Consider the following 24,044-nt stretch of genomic DNA (forward strand, 5'->3'; position numbering starts at 1 on the left):
TCCACCAAACATAGGTGAACTGATTAGTGGTGGAGATGAGACACCACGTGATGATGGAAGTGGCGAGTGTGCTAGAAAATGAAAAGCAGAGGGGCATATTAAGAAAGAGAATAAGGAATCAATACAACTATAAAAAAGAATTCATTTTAAGCCCTTAACTGTCCAAACACAGATCTACGTTCTTACCGCTAGCGCTCCAAACGTAGATCTACGTTTTATTTTTCCTCCCTCCAAATTTGGCACGATTGGCCTGAGATGCCTGGTCAGCATAGAATGGGTCTTAACACTCGGTGTGCACAGTATTAAAAAAAATCTGGGACAACTTAGTACCTTGTGGGAGCACCAGCTAGAGCAAACAGCACAGCAAACACCTGGGATTCACTGATGTCATGTAGTATTAACACTCCCATTTTAAGAGGAAAGTGATGTTGACCCTGAGTTTAGTGGCTTTCAGGTGGATGTGGTCACACGTGTTCTAGAAAATATCAAAAACTTTGATAATTACCTGTGCAACATTTGTGCAACACCCTTTCAATTTTCGTACCACTGGTAGTGTCATCCTGCCAGAATCTCTTATAACCTATGCCCTAAGTAAAGAGAAACAATTCTGGAATGTGCAATACGTATTCGGCAGGCAGGCTGGCAGGCAGGCTGGCTGGCTGGCTGGCAGGCAGGCTGGCTGGCCGGTTGGCTGGCCGGCTGGCTGGCTGGCCGGCGGCTGGCTTGACTGGCTGATTGACTTTGGCTGTATGGCCCTTTGTTGCTTTGTACTTCTCTTGTTAGGTATGACATCCAAAGTTTTGCTCTAATTCAGTGATCTCTCAGCTAAGCCTATCTTTCCTCTGTTGCAGCATATTTGTGTTTTTAAGCAATTCAGTAACCCGTTTTCTTCATCTGTACTATCTCCTATGCTCTCTCTCTCTATATCTGATCTTCTTCTGGGTTTCCTCAATGGTACGTGCTTCATACATACCTTGTATGCTTCCCTATTCAGCTTCTCTAGGCACTGGTGGGTGAAAATGTTCACTTGTCAGTATGTTTGTGACTACAGTGGTATCTCAGGATACAAATTTATTTTGTTCCAGAAGGCTGTTCGAGTGCCGATACCGAACGAATTTGTTCCCATAAAGAATAATGTAAATTAGATTAATCCAATTCAGACCCCCAAAAATACACTTACGAAAGCACTTACAAAAATACACTCACACAATTGTTCGAGTTTTGAGTTGTTCGTATCCAGAGGTACCACTGTGTTTGAGTACTATTTCAATACCTAATATTAGTGTCAGAACAAAGAATAGCTATGAAATCACAAGAACTACTACAAATTGTAATTATCAGAACATAAAAATTATACAAATTAAAAAAAAGAAAAAAAGGTATATTGGCAACACATCTGAAAGCGGCAGGTGTTGCCATCAGGTAAGCGACAAGCGCCGACTTTGTGACCTTATATCTTCATAAAACTAACAAAATTTTTTACATAATATAAAGAAATGTCCTCTTTATTTAAAAAAAAAAATCAAAATATTCAGAGCGCTGAGTGAGAGAACATGGATCTACGTTTGGACAGTTAAGGGGTTAAAATCTTTCACTACAGTCACAGACCAGGCCGTGGGGGTGTTGACCCTCAGAACCTTCTCCAGGTATACTCCGGGTATACACTTAAAATTAAGAGAATTTAAGAATCTCAAAGAAAAAATATTTTATCTCAAACCTATACAACTACAACAGATATATTATTAATCTTAAATGAAGATCAAAGGAAGTATTTCTACTTGAAAACACTGAAGTAACACATTTAGTTATTTCCAGATAGGGGTCATGATGTGCCTGGAAAAGGTAAGGTAAAATCAAGTATGATCCAAGGAAGGCAAGGGTGATTTTTTCCATAATTATTTTCTGCAGTTTACACACTAAATAATTCTTTTGAGAATGTAACTGAGAGATCACGTAAGTGCTTGGAACTGAATTCCTTCTCAAAGTAGCTAACCTGCAGAATATGATAAATAAGCATGAAACAAATTTATATATACTGTACTATACAGACAATTTCATCAGGTCTACATATAATTAAAGGAGGACAATCACCTCTGGAAGCTGCATATGATGAAATAGCATGACTGATGGTTACAGGAGAAGTTGGCTTAAAGGGAGCATTGTGATCTGGAGAGGCAGGCGATGTGGGTGAACATGGCTCACTGTCCAAAAGGCTTCCACTTACACTGTCCAAACTGAAGAAAGAAACAAGTTTTAAAAACAAATCAAATAAACAAGTAGGAAGTTTCGAGATTGACAGCACTTTTGAAAATAAACACACACACACACACACACACTAATGCTTCAGCCAAAATAATCCTATAAAAAATGTTAAAGTTTATCATTACACTAATAAGCAAACAATACAAAGAAATACCATCACACACAAAAACAAAAAAACATCAAGTCATTAACATCAAGACTTGCTTAAAATTACATCAAGGTCTCATCAGTAATTAAAGAAAAAATGACAGTTAAAATATGCTCTGTCAGTAGCCCTTAACAAGTCATACAGACAAGAAGGAGTACATACAGTACAAGCAGGTGGCTCTGGGTCAGGTGCACAATGCTCTATCCTTAATCTACAGAGAATTAATTGTCTCACAAGGACAATTCTTAAGAAAAAGGCCAAACACTCATGTCCTGTCAGACTATGTAACTTGTTACACATCTACAGGGCCCACCAGGTTTGCCATGTCCCAAGGACAGCGCACAGAAAATATAGATTGTCTGATCCAATACTGAAGCTAATCAGTAAAAGAAAAGGACCCAAGAGTCATCATTAACAAAAGCATTGTCACTGGAAGACCATATTAATTAAATTATCAGAAACTCTAAGCAATACACCAATTATTATTTAACCCCTTGACTGTCGCAGCCCCCAATCCTGAGGTGTCTCCTGGTGTCGCAAAATTTAAAAAAAAAAAATTATTTTTTTCTTATGAAATGATAGAGAATCTTTTCCCGATTGTAATGGCACCAAAAAAACGAAATTTGATGGAAAACTGACGGAATTACGCTCTCGCGAAGTTAGCGACCTCAGCGATATTTACAAATCAGCGATTTCGCCCACTTTAAGCCCTATTTTCAGCTAATTCCATTGTTCCAGTCGACCAAACTCATAGCTGTTTCTTTTGAACTCTGTTTTTTCTATCGATTGAGTACAAGAAACTGCCCATTTACCAATTTCAACTACCCAATAACGTGGTCAGAAATTTGCAATTTGGCCAATTTCACGAAATTTAAAAAATATGACAATTTCAAAATAAGGTCCAGAATGAACAATGCAGACACTCCTGGCTCTAAAATAACATTTTCTTTGTTCATCAGTCATGTCTCCAGGCCCCTCTGATAATACTCTTGCTTTCTATTTTGAATTTTTATTCAAACAAAAAATAGAAGATTTACTATTATGCAGACTACTGCAATACTGTAATAATTGTGTAAAAATATCAACCCATTCATGACTGCATATTAGAATGGCTAGTTGGACATTTATTGGACAATGACATCATTTGTTTACTTTTGAACATCGGCAAAAATCAAACATTTCCCCTTTGAGCACCATTTCCAGGTTCTTTTTATAGTAAAATCAATCAAAATCACTTCTATTTCTATAATATGTTTTCCATTCTATCAAATGAGACCAAGAAAACGAGAATACAACCATAAATACTATACGAAAATAGATCACAAATTCGGCATTTTAATTAAAAAAAACAGTCGGAGTTTTTTTTTCTCATTATGCACTGCGTGCTCCAGGATTTTTTTTATATGGTGCACACTGACCACACAGACCCATTCTCTCACATGTGGGCCTACCAGCTTTCTCCTCCTTGATTTGAAGCCGCTAGAATTTATGAGTATATATACGTCAAACACGGTACCTCGTAAGACGTATATACATGGCCGCGACAGTCAAAGGGTTAATAACAGTCAAATACAAGGAGAAAGAAATGCATAAAAAGTAGCTTAGAACATATTTATGGTAGACAAAAATTGGAATATCCAGCAATATAAGTTTTTTTTTTTTAACATGTCAGCTGTTTCCCACCAAAGCAGGGTAACCCAAAAAGAAAGAAAAACCCAAAAGAAAGAAAAACTTTCATCATCACTCAACACTTTCACCATCACTCACACATAACCACTGTCTTTGCAGAGGCGCTCACACACGATAGCTTAGACGTCCCTCCAAACTGCCAATATCCCAAACCCCTCCTTTAAAGTGCAGGCATTGTACTTCTGATTTCCAGGACTCAAGTCTGGCTAACCGGTTTCCCTGAATCCCTTCACAAAATATTACCCTGCTCACACTCCAACAGCTCGTCAGGTCCCAAAAACCATTCGTCTCCATTCACTCCTATCTAACACACACACACACACACACACACACACTTACTGGAAGTCCAAGCCCCTTGCCCACAAAACCTTTAACCCCCAGGAGAAGGGGTTACTAGCCCCTTGCTCCTGGCATTTTAGTCATCTCCTACAACACACACATGGCTTACGGAAGAAGAATTCTGCTCCACTTCCTCATGGAGATAAGAGGAAATAAACAAGAGCAAGAACTAGTAAGAAAATAGTAGAAAACCCAGAGGGGTGTATATATATATGCTTGTACATGCATGTGTTGTGTGACCTAAGTGTAAGTAGAAGTAGCAAGATGTACCTGAAATCTTGCATGTTTTTTTTTTTGTTTTTTTTTGTTTTTTTTAACAAGTTGGCTGTCTCCCACTGAGGCAGGGTGACCCAAAAAGAAAGAAAATCCCCAAAAAGAAAACACTTTCATCATCATTCAACTCTTTCACCTCACTCACACATAATCACTGTTTTTGCAGAGGTGCTCAGAACACAACAGCTTAGAAGCATATACGTATAAAGAGACAACATATCCCTCCAAACTGCCAATCTCCCGAGCCCCTCCTTTAGAGTGCATGTTTATGAGACAGAAAAAAAATACCAGCCATCCTACCATCATGTAAAACAAATACAGGCTTCCATTTTACACTCACTTGGCAGTATGGCAGTACCTCCCTGGGTGGCTGCTGTCTACCAACCTAGGTTAGTAAGTGTTGTAAATAATATGAAGAGAATAATAAATAAATATATTACTAGTGTGTGTAGTGGTATAAGGGGTATTATTCACTAACCAGTCGAGGGAGAAGAAAAATTAAGCAATATGAGATAATAAAAAGGGGTTTTTGAAGCTGGGAGGGATGCCAGGGTGTGTAGAGGGCATTTGAGGAAAGAGTGAGACAGGTACAAAAAAATTATTGCTAGTAGAGGGCTCAACATCCAGTAGGCATATAAATGTTAGACTGCAGTGGAAGAGAATGGCTATAAGAATTTGACAAGCTGATGAAGGGTGGGCAAGGTAAAATCTAGAAAGGAATCCACAAAAAAAAAAAAAAAAAAAAAAAAAATAGAAGGAAATGAAATCTGGAGGTTACAATATACAGTGGTTAAACTTAATTTTTTTTATTATAATCAGAGGATCATATTGCACCTGAAGAATGGAAGACAATCAGGTTTAATTTAGGAGAAGAGTAACTCAAATTCCTTGAATCAAGAACTTTTCATCAATATGAAAGCACCTCCAAATGAAGGGTGTACTTTGTAAGTGAATCAACATTACACTTTGATATCTGTGGCCTTCTTGGAAGATACTAGTGAGTGGAAGATGGACAATGTAGTTGCTAATTTGGGTCACCCTGCCTTGGTGAAAAAATAATTAAAAATCCCGTGGAAAAAATAAAACTCACCTCACATTCCGAGAGCTTGCAACAAGAAGCTCAAAGTCAGGTCCGAAAGTCTGCAATGCATCTACAAGGAGTAGAGAATGGACACTCAAAGTAGCCGTGCAGTCAAATGGACGCTTGTTTAAATTTGCTCTAACTCCTGTGACCTGAAGTTCGGCAATACTTCTTCCCCGTGACTGCAACTAAGAACATGTGAAAAAGTATGCATTAGGCTAAAATATAAAACCTTTATTCTATACAAACTGTCCTTTTCTTTTAAAATAATATCATTTCTTAAGACTTTGGTGTTAAGAATGGGGTGCAATACCTCTATACTACCTGCAAAGGTATAGAAAATAGTAATGCATTAGAATACAGAAGGCAGAAGGTAGCCAGACTGAGCAAAAAATGGATGGGAGGTCTAAATGATTCAGAGGGTAAAACTGATAAGGTATATTCCACAGTGCATCACTAAATCATATACTGAAAGAATTTTTAATTTTTTAAAATGTAATATTATTACATTTGTCATTACTGAGGGACCAGGGCTTGACCCTGGCATAAGTGGAAATGTTGGGCATGGTTCCTTATACCCAATGTCCCTGTTCAACTAGCAGTAACTAGTTACTGTCTCTTGTGCGTTGCATCCCAGGGAGAGTAGTTATTTTTTTCATATTCTCTTTACCATATCAATAAATTTTTGTTCAACTTTCCAATGTGCTGTTACTCCTCCCCATCAACCACATACCTTTAGAGCATCATTCGCTAGTGCTTATGCATGTAGCTCCAAACCAGTTCACCACAAAAGTATCTTTTTCTAAACATTAAATCCTCGCTTGAATGCTATTCTGCAGTTCAAACTTATAAATGCATTTATAGTCTCATTTTCCAAATGGCTAACCACTGTGTTCACATCCTCACATACAATTTAATACACTCCTTACCAAACTCTGGCTTTAACCCTTAATGCAGATCTAGGTTTTTTTACATGCTTTCAAATGGGGAAAATCAAGGTCAGAGTGCTACGCACATAAACCTAGATCTACGTTTGGACAGTTTAAGGGTTAAATATAATATTTTAAATATAAAACATGAAAGATATTTAAAATTATAAAACATTTCATCTCACCTCCAAAGACAATTTATCCACTGTGAATTGTATAACTAGAAGCTTTCCTTCATCTGTTGATGAGGATGTTTCTTTACTGGAGTCATCTTCACCTTGGTCATCACCGGACATTAGTGTGCTGGACCGACTTAAGCTGCTGATGCTATTTACCTCTGCAGAATCTTTCCTGTGTAACAATTATAAGAAGAAAAGAAACATGCAAGTCAAAATTTTGCGTGTATTAATTCAACCTTACCAAAAGTGAATTATAATGTGATTTTTTTTTCCAGCATGCTGGCCATCTCCCACCGAGGCAGGGTGCCCCCAAAAAAAGAAACACTTTCATCATCATTCACACATATTAGTCTTTTCAGAGGATTACTTCATAATCATTATATAGCTGCTAATTATAATTTAACATACATGAGTAAATAACTACATCTTTTAATGGCTCTGTGGATTCTTATCCCCATGATCTGGTCTCAGACTAGGTATCCTACATAGGAAAGGAATAAGAACAGAAATAAAAACTTTGTATTAGGAAAGTAAAGGAAAGTGAATACTTAATGTAAATAGCTTGTAAGATTATCAGTCCTTTTACATATTTTTTTTTAACAAGTCGGTCATTTCCCACCTAAGCAGGGTGACCCAAAAAGAAAGAAAATCCCCAAAATGAAAATACTTTCATCATTCAACACTTTTACCTCACTCATACATAATCACTGTTTATGCAGAGGCACCCAGATACAACAGTTTAGAAGCATATATAAAGCAGCTGGTACTGATGGGATCATGACAGAAATGTTAAAAGCAGGGGGGGATATAGTGTTGGAGTGGTTGGTACTTTTGTTCAATAAATGTATGAAAGAGGGGAAGGTACCTAGGGATTGGCGGAGAGCATGTATAGTCCCTTTATATAAAGGGAAAGGGGACAAAAGAGACTGTAAAAATTATAGAGGAATAAGCTTACTGAGTATACCAGGAAAAGTGTACGGTAGGGTTATAATTGAAAGAATTAGAGGTAAGACAGAATGTAGGATTGCGGATGAGCAAGGAGGTTTCAGAGTGGGTAGGGGATGTGTAGATCAAGTGTTTACATTGAAGCATATATGTGAACAGTATTTAGATAAAGGTAGGGAAGTTTTTATTGCATTTATGGATTTAGAAAAGGCATATGATAGAGTGGATAGAGGAGCAATGTGGCAGATGTTGCAAGTATATGGAATAGGTGGTAAGTTATTAAATGCTGTAAAGAGTTTTTATGAAGATAGTGAGGCTCAGGTTAGGGTGTGTAGAAGAGAGGGAGACTATTTCCCGGTAAAAGTAGGTCTTAGACAGGGATGTGTAATGTCACCATGGTTGTTTAATATATTTATAGATGGGGTTGTTAAGGAAGTAAATGCTAGGGTGTTTGGGAGAGGGGTGGGATTAAATTATGGGGAATCAAATTCAAAATGGGAATTGACACAGTTACTTTTTGCTGATGATACTGTGCTTATGGGAGATTCTAAAGAAAAATTGCAAAGGTTAGTGGATGAGTTTGGGAATGTGTGTAAAGGTAGAAAGTTGAAAGTGAACATAGAAAAGAGTAAGGTGATGAGGGTGTCAAATGATTTAGATAAAGAAAAATTGGATATCAAATTGGGGAGGAGGAGTATGGAAGAAGTGAATGTTTTCAGATACTTGGGAGTTGACGTGTCGGCGGATGGATTTATGAAGGATGAGGTTAATCATAGAATTGATGAGGGAAAAAAGGTGAGTGGTGCGTTGAGGTATATGTGGAGTCAAAAAACGTTATCTATGGAGGCAAAGAAGGGAATGTATGAAAGTATAGTAGTACCAACACTCTTATATGGGTGTGAAGCTTGGGTGGTAAATGCAGCAGCGAGGAGACGGTTGGAGGCAGTGGAGATGTCCTGTTTAAGGGCAATGTGTGGTGTAAATATTATGCAGAAAATTCGGAGTGTGGAAATTAGGAGAAGGTGTGGAGTTAATAAAAGTATTAGTCAGAGGGCAGAAGAGGGGTTGTTGAGGTGGTTTGGTCATTTAGAGAGAATGGATCAAAGTAGAATGACATGGAAAGCATATAAATCTATAGGGGAAGGAAGGCGGGGTAGGGGTCGTCCTCGAAAGGGTTGGAGAGAGGGGGTAAAGGAGGTTTTGTGGGTAAGGGGCTTGGACTTCCAGCAAGCGTGCGTGAGCGTGTTAGATAGGAGTGAATGGAGACGAATGGTACTTGGGACCTGACGATCTGTTGGAGTGTGAGCAGGGTAATATTTAGTGAAGGGATTCAGGGAAACCGGTTATTTTCATATAGTCGGACTTGAGTCCTGGAAATGGGAAGTACAATGCCTGCACTTTAAAGGAGGGGTTTGGGATATTGGCAGTTTGGAGGGATATGTTGTGTATCTTTATATGTGTATGCTTCTAGACTGTTGTATTCTGAGCACCTCTGCAAAAACAGTGATAATGTGCGAGTGTGGTGAAAGTGTTGAATGATGATGAAAGTTTTTTCTTTTTGGGGATTTTCTTTCTTTTTTGGGTCACCCTGCCTCGGTGGGAGACGGCCGACTTGTTGAAAAAAAAAAAAAAAAAAAAAAATAAAGATCTTTCTTTCTTTCAACACACCGGCCGTATCCCACCAAGGCAGGGTGGCCCAAAAAGAAAAATGAAAGTTTCTCTTAAATTTAGTAATTTATATGGGAGAAGGGGTTACTAGCCCCTTGCTCCCGATATATAAAGATATAATATAAAAAGTGACCATCAGGGCCCCAGTGATGGATCTCACAGTGTGGCTCTTTACTGTCCTATTACACATCCCTCCAAACTGACAATATCCCAAACCCCTCCTTTGGAGTGCAGGCATTGTACTTCCCATTTCCAGTACTCAAGTCCGGCTATATAAAAATAACCAGTTTCCCTGAATCCCTTTACTATTACCCTGCTCACACTCCAACAGCTCATCAGGTCCCAAAAACCATTTATCTCCATTCACTCCTATCTAACACACTCTGTGATGTTTGTCTGGACATCATTATAATAATTGACACATTAAAACACTGTTCATCAAAAATAAATTTTGCCAATTTTAAAGGAAAGGAGTGGCTTTTGAAGGTGTGCATATGTAGGACATTCAAACCCTGATAATCAAATACAGTAAACTCTTGATTGATCTTTTTTTTTTTTAACATGCTGGCCCTCTCCTACCGAGGCAGGGTAACCAAAAAAAAAAAGAAACATCATTCACATTATCACTGTCTTGCCAGAGGCACACAGATACAACAGTTTAGATGTCCCTTCAAACAGAAAATGGTGGGATACAGCCGGTTTTGTTGAGGAAAAAAAAAAATAACAAAATAACAATACCATGAGTGGAACCATACACAAATAACCTGCACATTATTCATTTTCCCATCTTGGCTACCCTTCCCATTTCACAGACTCTGCCTTCTCACGTGCTAAACGGACTTTCTTCTCTCTCAAACTCTCTATTCCTGTGAACTCTTCTGTCCTCTGCCTTCCCTACATTTCCGGTCTATCTAATCTCAACAACTCTCTCCGTTCCTTAGTCATCAAACTCACTTTTCGCCACACTAACACTCTTCGGAAACTGGCCAATCTCTTTCTGACAGACTTAGGGAGCACAAAAGTAGTGTTAGGCTTGCCGACAACAACAATGCTCTTTTCTGTCATGTCACAGATCACAGTCATCCTATTGACTGGTCTTCTGCTAAAACTGTCTACCCTACTTCTAACTTTCACAGTCGCCATTTGGTTGAATCCTCCCTTATACACAACTTTCCTTGTGTGAATCTTAGTCCTGGCTTTGTCTCTGTAGATGCCTTCCTTTCCCATTACATTGTAAAATGCTCCAAACTTCAGAACACCCCTGACTTGACCTGATTCCTCATTCTTTTTCTCCCTTCTCCCTCTTCCCCTTTCCTCTTTTTCCATTGGGTTTTCTTTCTTCTGCCTTGGGTATTTGTTCTTTTATTATTTTTTTTCTACTCTTTGTTCTTGCTCCTATCCAATGTGGGCCCCTAGCTCCCTTGCAGTGCTCCTCTTTCTTAGTATTTGACTGACTCTACTACTACTACTACTACCTCCACCACTACCCCTCTTGCTCCCGTCAATGTTTGCTGGTCTATATATACTCTCTCCTCTCCTTTCTGTTAGTGTGACTTCGTAAATGGTCCAAGTCGGACTGAAACATCGTCATAAGTTCCTCTCTTCTATGTGAGAGTTATTTGTGTAGAAAATACATATCTCAAACCCCTCCTTTAAAGTACAGGCATTGTACTTCCCACCTCCAGGACTCAAGTGTAGCTAACTGATTTCCCAGAATCTCTTCATAAAATATTATCTTGTTCACACTCCACCACTCCTATCTAAATAAACCATTGATATAATGGACTAATGGGAGGATTGTCCAATAATAACGTTAAAATATAGCAATAAAATGCACTAAAGTACTCTACTGTGTAAATATAGTACTGTACTCTCAATTTACAGTTTTTTTTTTTTTCAACAAGTCGGCCGTCTCCCACCGAGGCAGGGTGACCCAAAAAAGAAAGAAAATCCCCCAAAAGAAAATACTTTCATCATCATTCAACACTTTCACCACACTCGCACATTATCACTGTTTGTGCAGAGGTGCTCAGAATACACAGTTTAGAAGCATACACATATAAAGATACACAACATATCCCTCCAAACTCCCAATATCCCAAACCCCTCCTTTAAAGTGCAGGCATTGTACTTCCCATTTCCAGGACTCAAGTCCGACTATATGAAAATAACCGGTTTCCCTGAATCCCTTCACTAAATATTACCCTGCTCACACTCCAACAGATCGTCAGGTCCCAAGTACCATTCGTCTCCATTCACTCCTATCTAACACGCTCACGCACGCTTGCTGGAAGTCCAAGCCCCTTGCCCACAAAACCTCCTTTACCCCCTCTCTCCAACCCTTTCGAGGACGACCCCTACCCCGCCTTCCTTTCCCTATAGATTTATATGCTTTCCATGTCATTCTACTTTGATCCATTCTCTCTAAATGACCAAACCACCTCAACAACCCCTCTTCTGCCCTCTGACTAATACTTTTATTAACTCCACACCTTTTCCTAATTTCCACACTCCAAATTTTCTGCATAATATTTACACCACACATTGCCCTTAAACAGGACATCTCCACTGCCTCCAACCGTCTCCTCGCTGCTGCATTTACCACCCAAGCTTCACACCCATATAAGAGTGTTGGTACTACTATACTTTCATACATTCCCTTCTTTGCCTCCATAGATAACGTTTTTTGACTCCACATATATCTCAACGCACCACTCACCTTTTTTCCCTCATCAATTCTATGATTAACCTCATCCTTCATAAATCCATCCGCCGACACGTCAACTCCCAAGTATCTGAAAACATTCACTTCTTCCATACTCCTCCTCCCCAATTTGATATCCAATTTTTCTTTATCTAAATCACTTGATACCCTCATCACCTTACTCTTTTCTATGTTCACTTTCAACTTTCTACCTTTACACACATTCCCAAACTCATCAACTAACCTTTGCCATAAACATTGAAAAATAAATTAAAAAGTACAATTTACCTAGTGAATGTGCTCCATTATTTTAAAAGTCCATTATACTGAGGGTTTACTATGTATACCAGATGTCATCCTCACAAATCGTTGTCTCTTCTTTAAAATCCAATGTTTTATAAAATAAAAGTGTCAGTAAATTCAATTAAATGTTTCATTTCAGCATCAGAGAGATATAATACTGTAAGCAGAATAAAGTTTGAATATGTTGAACTTGTGTTGAAGAGGTAACAGTCACATACTTCAAGCCCTTCAGTTTCTTTAGTTAATCTTAAGTTAATTTTAAGCATGCCCATAATGCTGTGCATACAAGGGGCTTTTGGCATGTACACCCAATCACTATATTTCTTTGTACAACTATGTATCATGTCCAAATACAAAATAAATAAATAAATAAATAAAATGTAGTGAATGCCTTACTTGGATTTTCTTCTGAGAATGCTTTAGTTGATAGGAGCTAGTGTCAAACAAGTGCCATAGAGAGGGGTAAACAAATACTACCGGTAAAGACTCTTTCGGCAAGAAACCTTTGATTAATATAAGGTTTCACCAACTGGGAGTTTTATCAAGTACTGTGGTATTTGATAAAGTCGCCAGCAGAAAAAAGGTTGCATTAATAAAAGGTTACTTTACTAAAAGTGCCTTTTTTTACCAACAAAGAAGGAAGTGCAGTAAATAGCAAATAATGCAATACGTTATACTTTGATCTTAATGTTTAGAAGGTGACAGTGAAGATTCGTATATAAATAATTACATTTATTGCATAAGACATCCACTGCTGATCATAACAAGTGTACCCTTATGACAGCCATGCAAGATGCATCTGTTTGCTCCTATACAAAGGATGTAGAGATAAAGTCAAGAGGTACAGCAAGATGCTGTAGTTTCTATAGTGATGAATGTCCTTCCAGATAATCCAATTAGAAGCTTCAGCCCCATCCTACATCCAGACCCCTGTAAGTTGAACTAAATTCACATAGACCTCTTACACCTGAATAAGTGTACTCTTTGAGATTCCTGTGTAATCTAGCAGGGATAGCCACCACCTTAATCATTCCTACAAATGAACATTTCACCCCCACAATAGCAATTATTTCACATGATGGCAGGATTGCTGGTGTCTTTTTTTCTGTCTCATAAGCACGCGGGATGACAGGTATATCTTGCTACTTCTACTTACACTTAGGTCGCACTACATATGCATGTACACATATATATACTTACACACCTATCTGTGGTTTCTTCTATTTTTTTAATAGTTATTGTTCTTCTTTATTTCCTCTTAACTACATGGGAAAGTGGAACAAAATTCTTCCTCTGTAAGCCATGCGTGTCATAAGAGGTGAATAACACTGGGAGCAAGGGGCTATTATCCCCTTCTCCTGTATAAATACTAAAAGTAGAAAGAAAGACTTTCATTTTTCTTTTTTATGTCACTCTGCTTTGGTAGGATGAGGCCAGTTTGTTGAAAAAAAAAACTGCCTAAAAAAGCTTAGCAAACCCTTTAAAAAATTCACTATATTTTCCATTATGCAGTATTTATTTCCCAGTCTCTGGGGTTATTGAGGAGGCATACCAAATCTCAAGTTATTTGCTTTCTATTGTAATTGACTGCACACAATTTTAAATTAAACAGATAAAACAAGTGCTAACCTTGTTGCTTCAAGAGGCTGGTCGCTATAAAACTTTGACACCATTGATCGTAAAGCTTGAACTTTCTGCTCATTTATGTGCAGTACTAGCCTTGGCAAAGTACCGGCTAATGTAGCACTTGGCCATTGCTGCTGTGCATCTGGCATTGCCACCACACGCCGCTCAAGCTGTAAGTTGATGCTAAACCGATCCAACACATGCATCTGACCTTAGGGAATAACAAATTTAAACTATTTTCTTACATTCATCCTATATTAAAAGATATTTGATGCATGATATTACATGATTATGAACAAAATCAGCATTATTTAGTTGAATTAACTATTTTATATAATACAGCAGCATGATATGTAGAGAATCTAAATAATTAATATAAGTAGACCAACTATTTTTAAAAAGTATGTTATAAGAGGAAAACAAAAATAACAGATGCACAATTTAAAAAGCTAATTCAGCTGAAGAATTGTGTGGGCTTTTACAATTACTATTATTAACTGCAGGAGAGGTTAATAATAGTTTGATATATACCTGTGCCTTTCACATATGCAAACCTCCAATTGTCTCGAACTTTCCCTACTAAAATCTGCATGTCACACAGTTGAAGATCATACCTGAAACAAAAAAAACATACGTACAAGATTCATTTAAATAGATTTCTGGTTAAATTCACACAAGGCATTTAAAAAACTGAACATAATTCACTGTATATCTTACGATCCACTCTCTCAAATTTAATATTTTTTGCTTATCTTTGTTTACACTTTTATTATTTTATTAAACCTGGAATGACAAACTTTTTCTTCATCTTCACTAGAATTATACGTAGCTGGAAATTCTGTTTCTTAACTTGAGTTCCACATTAAAGTTGAAGGATAAATAAATTCATCTTGAAAACTTCAGGATGTCATCATGAGAAATGTATGGAATCTTTATCCAAATTGTTCAAGTTCAACATTACAACAAAAACAATGTATTCAGCAAAGTTCATCATTCCAATTTCTAATTTTCATGGTGATGAAAGACTTAGCATGAAAAGGCAAAAATATTACAAGAAAAAAAATCATCACCTAAATTTAAATATGCAATTCTATACATCCATATCCACCAAAATCCAACCACAACTACAAACTCAAGGCTCAGTTCACCAAGTCAAAGGTGAGGGGCATTGGGTGGATAGCATTTTTTAGACTGCAAGAAGGCATTTGATACTGTACTCCACAAGAGACTGGGCCAAAAATATGAGACTCGGTCAGGAATAATAGAATGTACTCCAGTGGATCTTAGGGTAAGGAAGCAGAATGACTGTCAGGAAAGAGATGTCAGAATGGGGAAGAGTAACTAGCAGGGTTCTGCAAGGATCAGTATGGGGACCAGTACTTTTTCTGGTTTATGTGCATTACATTCCAGATGGGACAGATTCAGATATATCCTTTCCTCTACCTCGGTGGGAAACGGCCAACGTGTTAAAAAAAATATCCTTGTTTGCTTATGTAAAACTAATGAGAAGAATAAAAACAGAGAACTAGGAAAGGCTCCAGAGGGATCTGGACAAATTGCAAGAGTTGTCAGGTAAGTGGTTGCATGAATTCAACCGAACAAATGCAAACTCATAAAGATTGGGGAAGGAGCAAGACTGGAAAAAGGGTACAGATTAAGGAGACAAGCTAGTACATGCCCTAATCCACCAGGAGTTCTGGTCATGGAGTGGGTTGTGGGGTGTAATGACCCTTGGAAAAGTAGGTTATAGATTAGGGGGACAGAGGCTGGTACATGCCTTGATCCACCACGAGGCCTGGTCATGGACTGGGCCGCAGTGGGCATTGACCCTTGGAACATTGTCCATGAGACTCCAGGTATGCTTAGATTTCAAAAGCACTTGGTCATAAACTTCTCAGATGCATTGTCTTGTAGAAATTTTTTTTACCCAATACCCATCTCCTGCCAAGTAGAGTGAAAAAAAAAATCACCAATATTCATTCAACCTCTAGCTTTCCAAAAGTGTGCTGACTTCACAATCAGATTACCCTTTGACTGTGACATCCCCACCCCTTCCAATTGCAGGCACTGCCCTTCCCACCTCTGAGAGTCAATTCCAGGTAACTGGTTTCTCCTAAATCCCTTCTTAAAAGTTACCTTGCTCACATGCCAACAGCATGTCCATTAATCCACTTGACTTCATCCACCCCTATTTAACATGATTACACAAGCCTACTGTATGCTCAAACCACTAAAACTCAAAGTCACTTTTACCCCCTCCCTCAAACTGTTCCTGGGATAACCCCACCCCTCTTATCTTTCACCCCAGATATATACCCTCTACGTCAACCTATCCCTCTCCATCCTCCTGACAAGCCCAAATTATTGTTTTATATATAAAGCAGCCACACTGAATATCACTTACTTGTCATACATTCTGTCATACAACAGAGATTCTGAGATCTGTGAATAAGCTTCTGGAAGTGAATATTTTCTCTCACTGCCATCTCTTCCTCTATCACGTGGTGACATAGCTCCAAGCTCATCCGGAGTTGAACATGGAGTGGCAAATTCATCTGACAAAAGATTAAACCAATAAAATATTCTAACTTTATGGACCATTTCAGGTAGTCAGCCTACACTACAGATGGGTAGGTTTAAAAAACTAATTGTACTGTTCTAAAATTATACATATGTATTACATAGGAAATAATAAATAGTTAATGAAAAATGAAAATGAATGTTGGCATCAGGTGTGCAGCTCTGGGACAGAGGAGGCCAGCCTCAAGATCTATATGGTGCATTAACCATTATGCAACATATTACTGCAAAAATAAATTAAGAGAAAATCATTACAATAAGGAAGCTCTGCAGCTCTTTCTATTTAAGACAAAAAAAGACATTTACTCATAAACTGCAAGAGAAAAATGTTAACTGGCATATTTTTAATTACACTGCCAACAAAAAAAATTCTCTTTTATCATTCTACATTACATAATACTCACTAAATACTGGACAGAAACATGCATGTCATGCCTTTCCACAAAAATACACTGTAGGTCAATGGAGAATGTAAGTCAATGGAGAATTAAGTCATGGCCACTAGGTTTTCAGACTCCTAAAAAGTGAAAAATGAAAGCAACCCAGAAGCAACTACAAAGCACATTTACATAATTTATCAAATTTTGGTCGAATACATACATGCTTTCTTTTTCTTAAAATGCAAAACAGTATGCTGTTGCACAGTGCTGCAGATAGAATAGTGTGTGTCTGTATATATACAGTACACTCCTGCAAATCTTTTATAAGTGAAATGGAAGAAAAAAAAATTTTATATACATGCACATTGAACTATAGCGTATAATACTGTACTGTGTGTATTCTCCAAATATTGGTCTGAAAGATGCATGCCACTGCTTTATGGAAAAATACTTTGTGTTCTAAGTATCATGTGCCATACAGTGCACAAAGTGGTGGCAAGAAGACTTTTATAAATTAATTTCACATTGTACACAGGTACCACCAGAACACCATGATATACTGTATGCATCTCGGCATCCAAAAACATCTAACAAAGATTTATTTAACTAAATGTATTCTTCTCAGTAATGCTCATTTTAAAATCATTCCCTTTCTTTAAGTGCTTCTAACATTCTTTGGTAAAGAGCAAAAAAGCATAATACAGTGACTGGAACAATACACAAAACCCACAAATACAAAAAAGAAACTTATGATAACATTTCGGTCCAACTTGGAACATTAAGTAGTCACACTAACACAAGAAGGTAAGGAAGCCTGTATATATACTGGCTTCCATACCTTCCTGTGTTAGTGTGCAAGTTAATGGTCCAAGTTGGACCAAAACGTTGTCATAGTTTCTTACTTGCAGGTGCGTGTTATTTGAGTATTCTTTGTTAAATGTTTGAAAAACTCTTAAAATAACTTACCATCATCACTTGCCATATCCAGTTCATCTTTCAGTCTCGTGTGGGACAAGGGTCTGGCAGAGCAGAATATTAGTTTCCCAAAGTCCAGTACAACCAGGGTTGCATTTTTATCTCTGAAGTGTTCTGGGATGATGATTTGTGGTGCTGAAATGTCCAACTCTATATCCCAATGCTTTCTTGTCATCTGTTTAAGAGATATTTTAATGCAAAAACATTTTATAGAGCAAAAAATTTAATTTATGTAATGTGCACTTATGACAAGAGTCACTTTACCAAAATCACTTGATTATCTAACACAAAGGTGAGATTTTTTTTTTTTTAACACCAGCCATCTCCCACCAAGGTAGGGTGGCCCCAAAAAAAGAAGAAACACTTTTACCACCACTCACTCCAACAATGTCTTGCCAGAGACACACCAATACAGATGCCCCTCCAAACTCCAAATATCCCCACCCCTATTTCAAAGTGCAGACACTGTACTTCCAATATCCAGAACTCAAGTCTGCCTAACTGGTTTCCTGAATCCTTTTAAATTTTACCTTGTTCACACTCGAACAGCATGACAAGCTATGACTCGACCCCTGCCACCACAATTAGGCGAGTACAAGTCATAAAAACCACTTGCTGCCCCCTCGCACACAGGACCTCCTTTACCCCCTCCCTCCAACCTTTCCTAGAGCAACCCTTATCATGCCTTCCCTCCACAACAGATTTATACACCCTCCAAGTCATCCTATTTTGCTCCACCCTCTCTAAATGTCCAAACCACCTCAACAGCCCCTGCTTGGCCCTCTGGATAATACTTTTACTCTGCAATTTTATTGTTATTCATTGTTTCCTGTAAAAAATTTCTGTAACCCAAAACATTCAGTAATACATACAAATTCAATTTTCTTTTTTTTAACACGTCAGCCATCTCCCACCAAGCCAGGGTGGCCCGAAAAAGGAAGAAACACTATCACCATCATTCAACAATTTGACCATCATTCACACATAATCACTGTCTTTGCAGAGGCACTATGACAGTTTAGATGTCACTCCAACCAGCCATTATCAACATCAATATAAACACCAATTACAGTGGAACCCCAGTTTTTAAACTTAATCCAGAAAGTTGTTCAAAAACCGAAACGTGCAAAAACTGAATCAATATTTCCCATAAGAAATAATGTAAATACAATTAATCTGTTCCAGACCCCACAAAAATATTCCCCCCCAAATTTTTTTTTAAAGAATATGACACTAATATCAACTCTATGGCTTATTTATCTATCAAAATTTATCTAATATGACATAATAAACAATATAAATAACATAGAAACCTGAAATACTCTAGAATGAATAAAATATGTCATTATGTATGTGGCTAGTAGTGGCGGAGATGAAGAGTTTGTTTGGAAGCAAAACAAAATACACCTTCAACATGACACTACTATCAACTCTATGGCTTATTTATCTATCAAAATTGATCTAATATGACATAATAATTAATATTAATAACATAGAAACATAATATATACTCTAGAATGAATAAAATATCTTATAACGTATGTGGAGCGGTGGTGGTGGCGTTGTTGGATTTATAAGGGCCACTGACAGCATAAGCCGTACATATGTATAGTGTTGGTGGTGGCAGTGGTGTTGCCAGTCACCCTATATGCTTAAAACAACACTGAAGGAGTTTTGTGTTGTCCTTTTTCTATCGCTTAACTTACTTGTTACACTGTTAATGCTACACTTTATCTCTGGCTGACGCTATAGCCTTTATCAACTCCTGCTGCTTTAGTATCGTACATATCGTAGAATCACTGAAGAAGGCACATTCTCCCCTCACTCTCTCAGCCCTTTACCAAAGGGCTGGCTGGCACTAGTAACTTTCTTAGGGCCCATGGTGGCTTATTTTGCAATCACAATTAATAAACAAGCACCAAAAACAAAGGATTATTACAAAACGTTTTGGAATGCACGAATTAATGCTCATTCAACCAGTTACAGAGGCAGACTGAGATGCATAGTGGCAGTGTCCCCAGGCGGGTGGACGCGTATAATACATCCGATTACCAGATCAAGGTCCAATATCCGGAACCAAATTTCGCACATAAAATGATCCTAAAACCGAAATGTCCAATAACTGGAGCATGCGAAAAGTGGAGTTCCACTGTACTTAAAATTATTTTATTAACAAAATTTTAAAAATTCTCAGTTTGAAATATTTCATGAAACTCTCCCAAGCTCTGCTCTTTGTTTACTTACCAAGTCTCCTTCTATAATCTGGTCCCAGTTCCTTTTTAACTCTTGCTTTGTTTGCTCTTTTAGTTCTTCATACCTGAAATTAAATTGTTGTAAAGTGATTACTCACACTTATTAATAAGCAGTTTATGCAAGATATGGTAAAAATGACAGTTCTAATAAAAAGCTGAACTAGTACAAGAAATATGAAGGTTAAGATGTTAATGAAGTATACATGTATTTAATTTTTAAGAATAGTCAATTTTTTACAAAATATGCAAATTTCAATGTCACCTTTTCTTAGCAGCTGAAGTCAGAGCTGTCATCTGAGGCAAATATCCAACATCATCTTTCTTCTGATAAGGGGTTGTAAAGAAGGCTTTAATGGCTTCTAGTGCTGAAGGATTATATACGACATCTAAAGCTGATGAGCTGACAATTAGCCTGTAGAGAGATTATAAAAATTGAGTAAAATGAATGATGGCTAACTATGTCAAGTTAAAGATGATAAATTAACTAAAAGTTGACAGTTGTATCCAATAAAAGATGACAAATTATAGCAAATAAAAGATAACAATACTCAATCCAATGAAGAATACTGTAGTTTGATTTGATTTCAAATGAAAGATGACAGGCCACATCAATTAAAAGATGGCAGACTATATCAAATGAATGATAACAGGTTATGAAAATATCTACATTACATCATTTACTATTCATTTCTACAATACTGTATAAATATTTTCAACAATTTCTCATACCACCACAAATATATTTTCCAGGTAGAGTAGTTAAGTTTTTTAATATTTCATAAAAATTAATAAATTTATTAACAAAGTTACACTAAAAAAATTTAACTTTACAAAATAACTAAAAAAAATTAAATAAAAATGAGTAACGCTTTAGGCTCGAACCCATGAACTCTGACAAGGAAGATGCAAGTGTATGCACCTGACTATGTTGCCTGGCAGGGAATGTGTGAAGGATCTACAAATGTGAAATCATGTCACATAGACTAATGATCAACTTTCTAAGCAGACAGCCTGACAATGGCAACCAAGAAACACCATCTAGTTAATTCAAGTTTCTGTAGCCCATCATATGACTTTGCTAATGTGTTCCTCTACTTCACTTTTCCATGATATTCACTGCTTTTTAGCAACTGCAACTTAGGCCTAGATTAGCTTTTTGCTTTTAACTTTGCTACCAAAGTAGCTAGTTTGTTGTGCACCCATATCCATCCTGTGGATGGTAGTGCAAGAGTATATGGACACACAAAAGGACCCAGGAACTTTGCACCTAAAGAGTTAACAGCAGTACATGAGAGTACATACAATACTTAACATTTATATTTCATATTACAAGCATCCAGTGGGCTTGTGGGAAAGCATTAGGTAAGAGTGAGTGGAGCCAAGTGGATGCACTCACTTTCATCAAATGGCTTGATGTGCTGTGTAAGGAAACATTCATGAAAGGATTTAGCAAGCTTTATCATGACAGCATCTGGCTCATTTCTCATCATTTTAATACAAAGTAGAATTAGAATGATTAGGGTTAAAATCTTTAGGGTTAATAGCACTAAAAACTAAAACTAAGGATACAGTACTCACTTATGATCAGCTTTGGAGTTAAATGGCCGACACTCATAAACGAGAGAAAAAAGGGGACCTTCTGCTTTGGTTTGCACTGGAGACATGATGTTTGTTAGCTTGGCATACATGGAAGTTTTTGACATGGTGGCTGAGAGTGTTGATCCCAAAACTCTATTTTGAGGAGTTACCAACAAAGGAAATACAGACTCTTGGGTAACCTACAAACAGAAACAATCCTTATTTTAGTTTCCTTTTACTGATTTACTAATTTGCCAAGTTCTCATACATTATTATATATTTCAGATCTAGTTTTAACTAACTGTATAACTGTAAATAATAATAATCTGGATATATGAAAAGAATTATTTTAGTTTCAATTCAATTTTAAGTAAAGACAGACTTTGCTTATTATTTCTGGATGACATCATCTTCAAGATGGTGTCCCGTTCACGTTTTTTACCATTCTTACCTACAACATACCTATGACCAGTTTTGAGGGTTCTACCCTCACAGCCTGAGGCTAAACTTTCCTGTTATACCTTCATTTTGCAATGCTTCTGATATCTGCTGGTAGTAAGTTTAAGAGATTTGGACAAAAGATATTGACAGTGTTCTGCAACTGAGCTTATGGAACACCAGCTTTTCACTGGGATTATTCTGCACTTCTATGATATCTCTCACTCCAGGAAGTTATTTGATTAGTGTGTAGATTGGGTACCAGGCCCTAAAGTATCTTCCATGTAAATTTTATCAGGCATTTCTCTTGTCTCTGTTCCAAATGCCTAGAGGTGCTTTCCAATAGTTTAAAGGTTTTATTATCTATGTCAACAGTAAATAATACCTCTATGTATTCCAGCTCTGCTATCTCTGCTGACTTATTAGGCACTTTGAGTACAGAACAATATTCAAGACACAAGAGCACAATTGATTTAAAAAGTACCATCAAAGGCATTGCTTCTCTTGATTTGAAGATTCTCATAATCTACCCTGCCATTTTCTTCCCCTTTGCTGGATTATGTTGAAAAAAATGTTTTCTGATATCCTTGTAGCTCATTTGGGCATGTAATTCAACCATACCCTTATGTACTGGTACTTCCTATATCCTTGTCTATGCAATGGAGAGTTTTCCATGGCATGATCACTGTAATGTAAATCTGTGTATTATTTGCTGTTTGTCTGTTCATTTAGTGTTAATTATAATGTATACTGTTAGGATTGCTATTATAACAAGGAATACCCACCACTATCTACAGATGATATAATGTCTATGACCTCTGCTGCAATATTCCATATTTTTCTCTTTGTTTACCATTTTTATAATATTGTATAATAAGTTTAATTATTCTAAGTGGTAGGTTGGTAGACAGCAACCACCCAGGGAAGTACTACCATCCTGCTGAGTGTAAACAAAAGTCTGTAACTGTTTTACATGATGGTAGGATTGCTGGTGTCTTTTTTGTCTCATAAACATGCAATATTTCAGGGACATCTTGCTACTTCTACTTACATTTAGGTCACAATACACATGCATGTACAAGCATATATATATATACACCCTTCTGGGTTTTCTTCTATTTTTCTTACTAGTTCTTGTTTATTTCCACTTATCTCCATGGGAAAGTGGAGCAGAATTCTTCCTCCATAAGCTATGCGTGTCATAAGAGGCGACTAAAATGCCAGGAGCAAGGGGCTAGTAACCCCTTCTCCTGTATTTATTACTAAATGTAAAGGAGAAACTCATTTTTCCTTTTGGGCCACCCTGCCTCGATGGGATACTGCTAGTGCGTTGAAAGAAGAAAGAAATTTGATTATTTTATAATACTGAATGGAGATGCGTGTCACTACCCTGCATTACTTGCACAACAAGTGGTAGGTATGACTGACATTTTGATAACTGTCAGGTGTAGCCTTTCATCAATCCCCCTTTTCTTTCATTCTTGCTCAAAAATCTCCTTGGATATAGGAATTTCTGAGGTGCAGGCAGCTGAGACGTGGTGAAGCACCAGTGTGTTGGTGCAGCAGAGACGGTGATTTACCGCTACCCAGGGAAGGACACGAGCAGTCGTTTGGTCCATTAAAACGATCTCACATGCAAACACCATTTTACACACTGCTATTTTGGATTATTATTATAATCAAAAAGAAGCGCTA

General features: G+C 37.4%; 1 protein-coding gene across 1 annotated transcript in view; it reads right to left on the reverse strand.

The window, feature by feature from the left end:
• The window catches only part of Vps13D (vacuolar protein sorting 13D), a 328,982-nt gene that overhangs the window by 262,772 nt on the left and 42,166 nt on the right, over positions 1-24,044 (reverse strand). Inside the window, exons 8-18 of the mRNA XM_070094401.1 lie at positions 21,912-22,111; positions 20,596-20,745; positions 20,326-20,398; positions 18,073-18,256; positions 16,551-16,701; positions 14,678-14,760; positions 14,150-14,357; positions 6,907-7,072; positions 5,802-5,980; positions 2,092-2,234; positions 1-71 (exon numbers count right to left, since the gene is read on the reverse strand). The exon at positions 1-71 is cut by the window's left edge and continues 163 nt beyond it. Coding sequence (XP_069950502.1) covers positions 1-71; positions 2,092-2,234; positions 5,802-5,980; positions 6,907-7,072; positions 14,150-14,357; positions 14,678-14,760; positions 16,551-16,701; positions 18,073-18,256; positions 20,326-20,398; positions 20,596-20,745; positions 21,912-22,111 — 1,608 coding nt within the window. The remainder of the gene's footprint in view (positions 72-2,091; positions 2,235-5,801; positions 5,981-6,906; positions 7,073-14,149; positions 14,358-14,677; positions 14,761-16,550; positions 16,702-18,072; positions 18,257-20,325; positions 20,399-20,595; positions 20,746-21,911; positions 22,112-24,044) is intronic.

This window comes from Cherax quadricarinatus, chromosome 46, assembly GCF_038502225.1.
Source record: "Cherax quadricarinatus isolate ZL_2023a chromosome 46, ASM3850222v1, whole genome shotgun sequence".
Lineage (NCBI taxonomy): Eukaryota > Metazoa > Arthropoda > Malacostraca > Decapoda > Parastacidae > Cherax > Cherax quadricarinatus.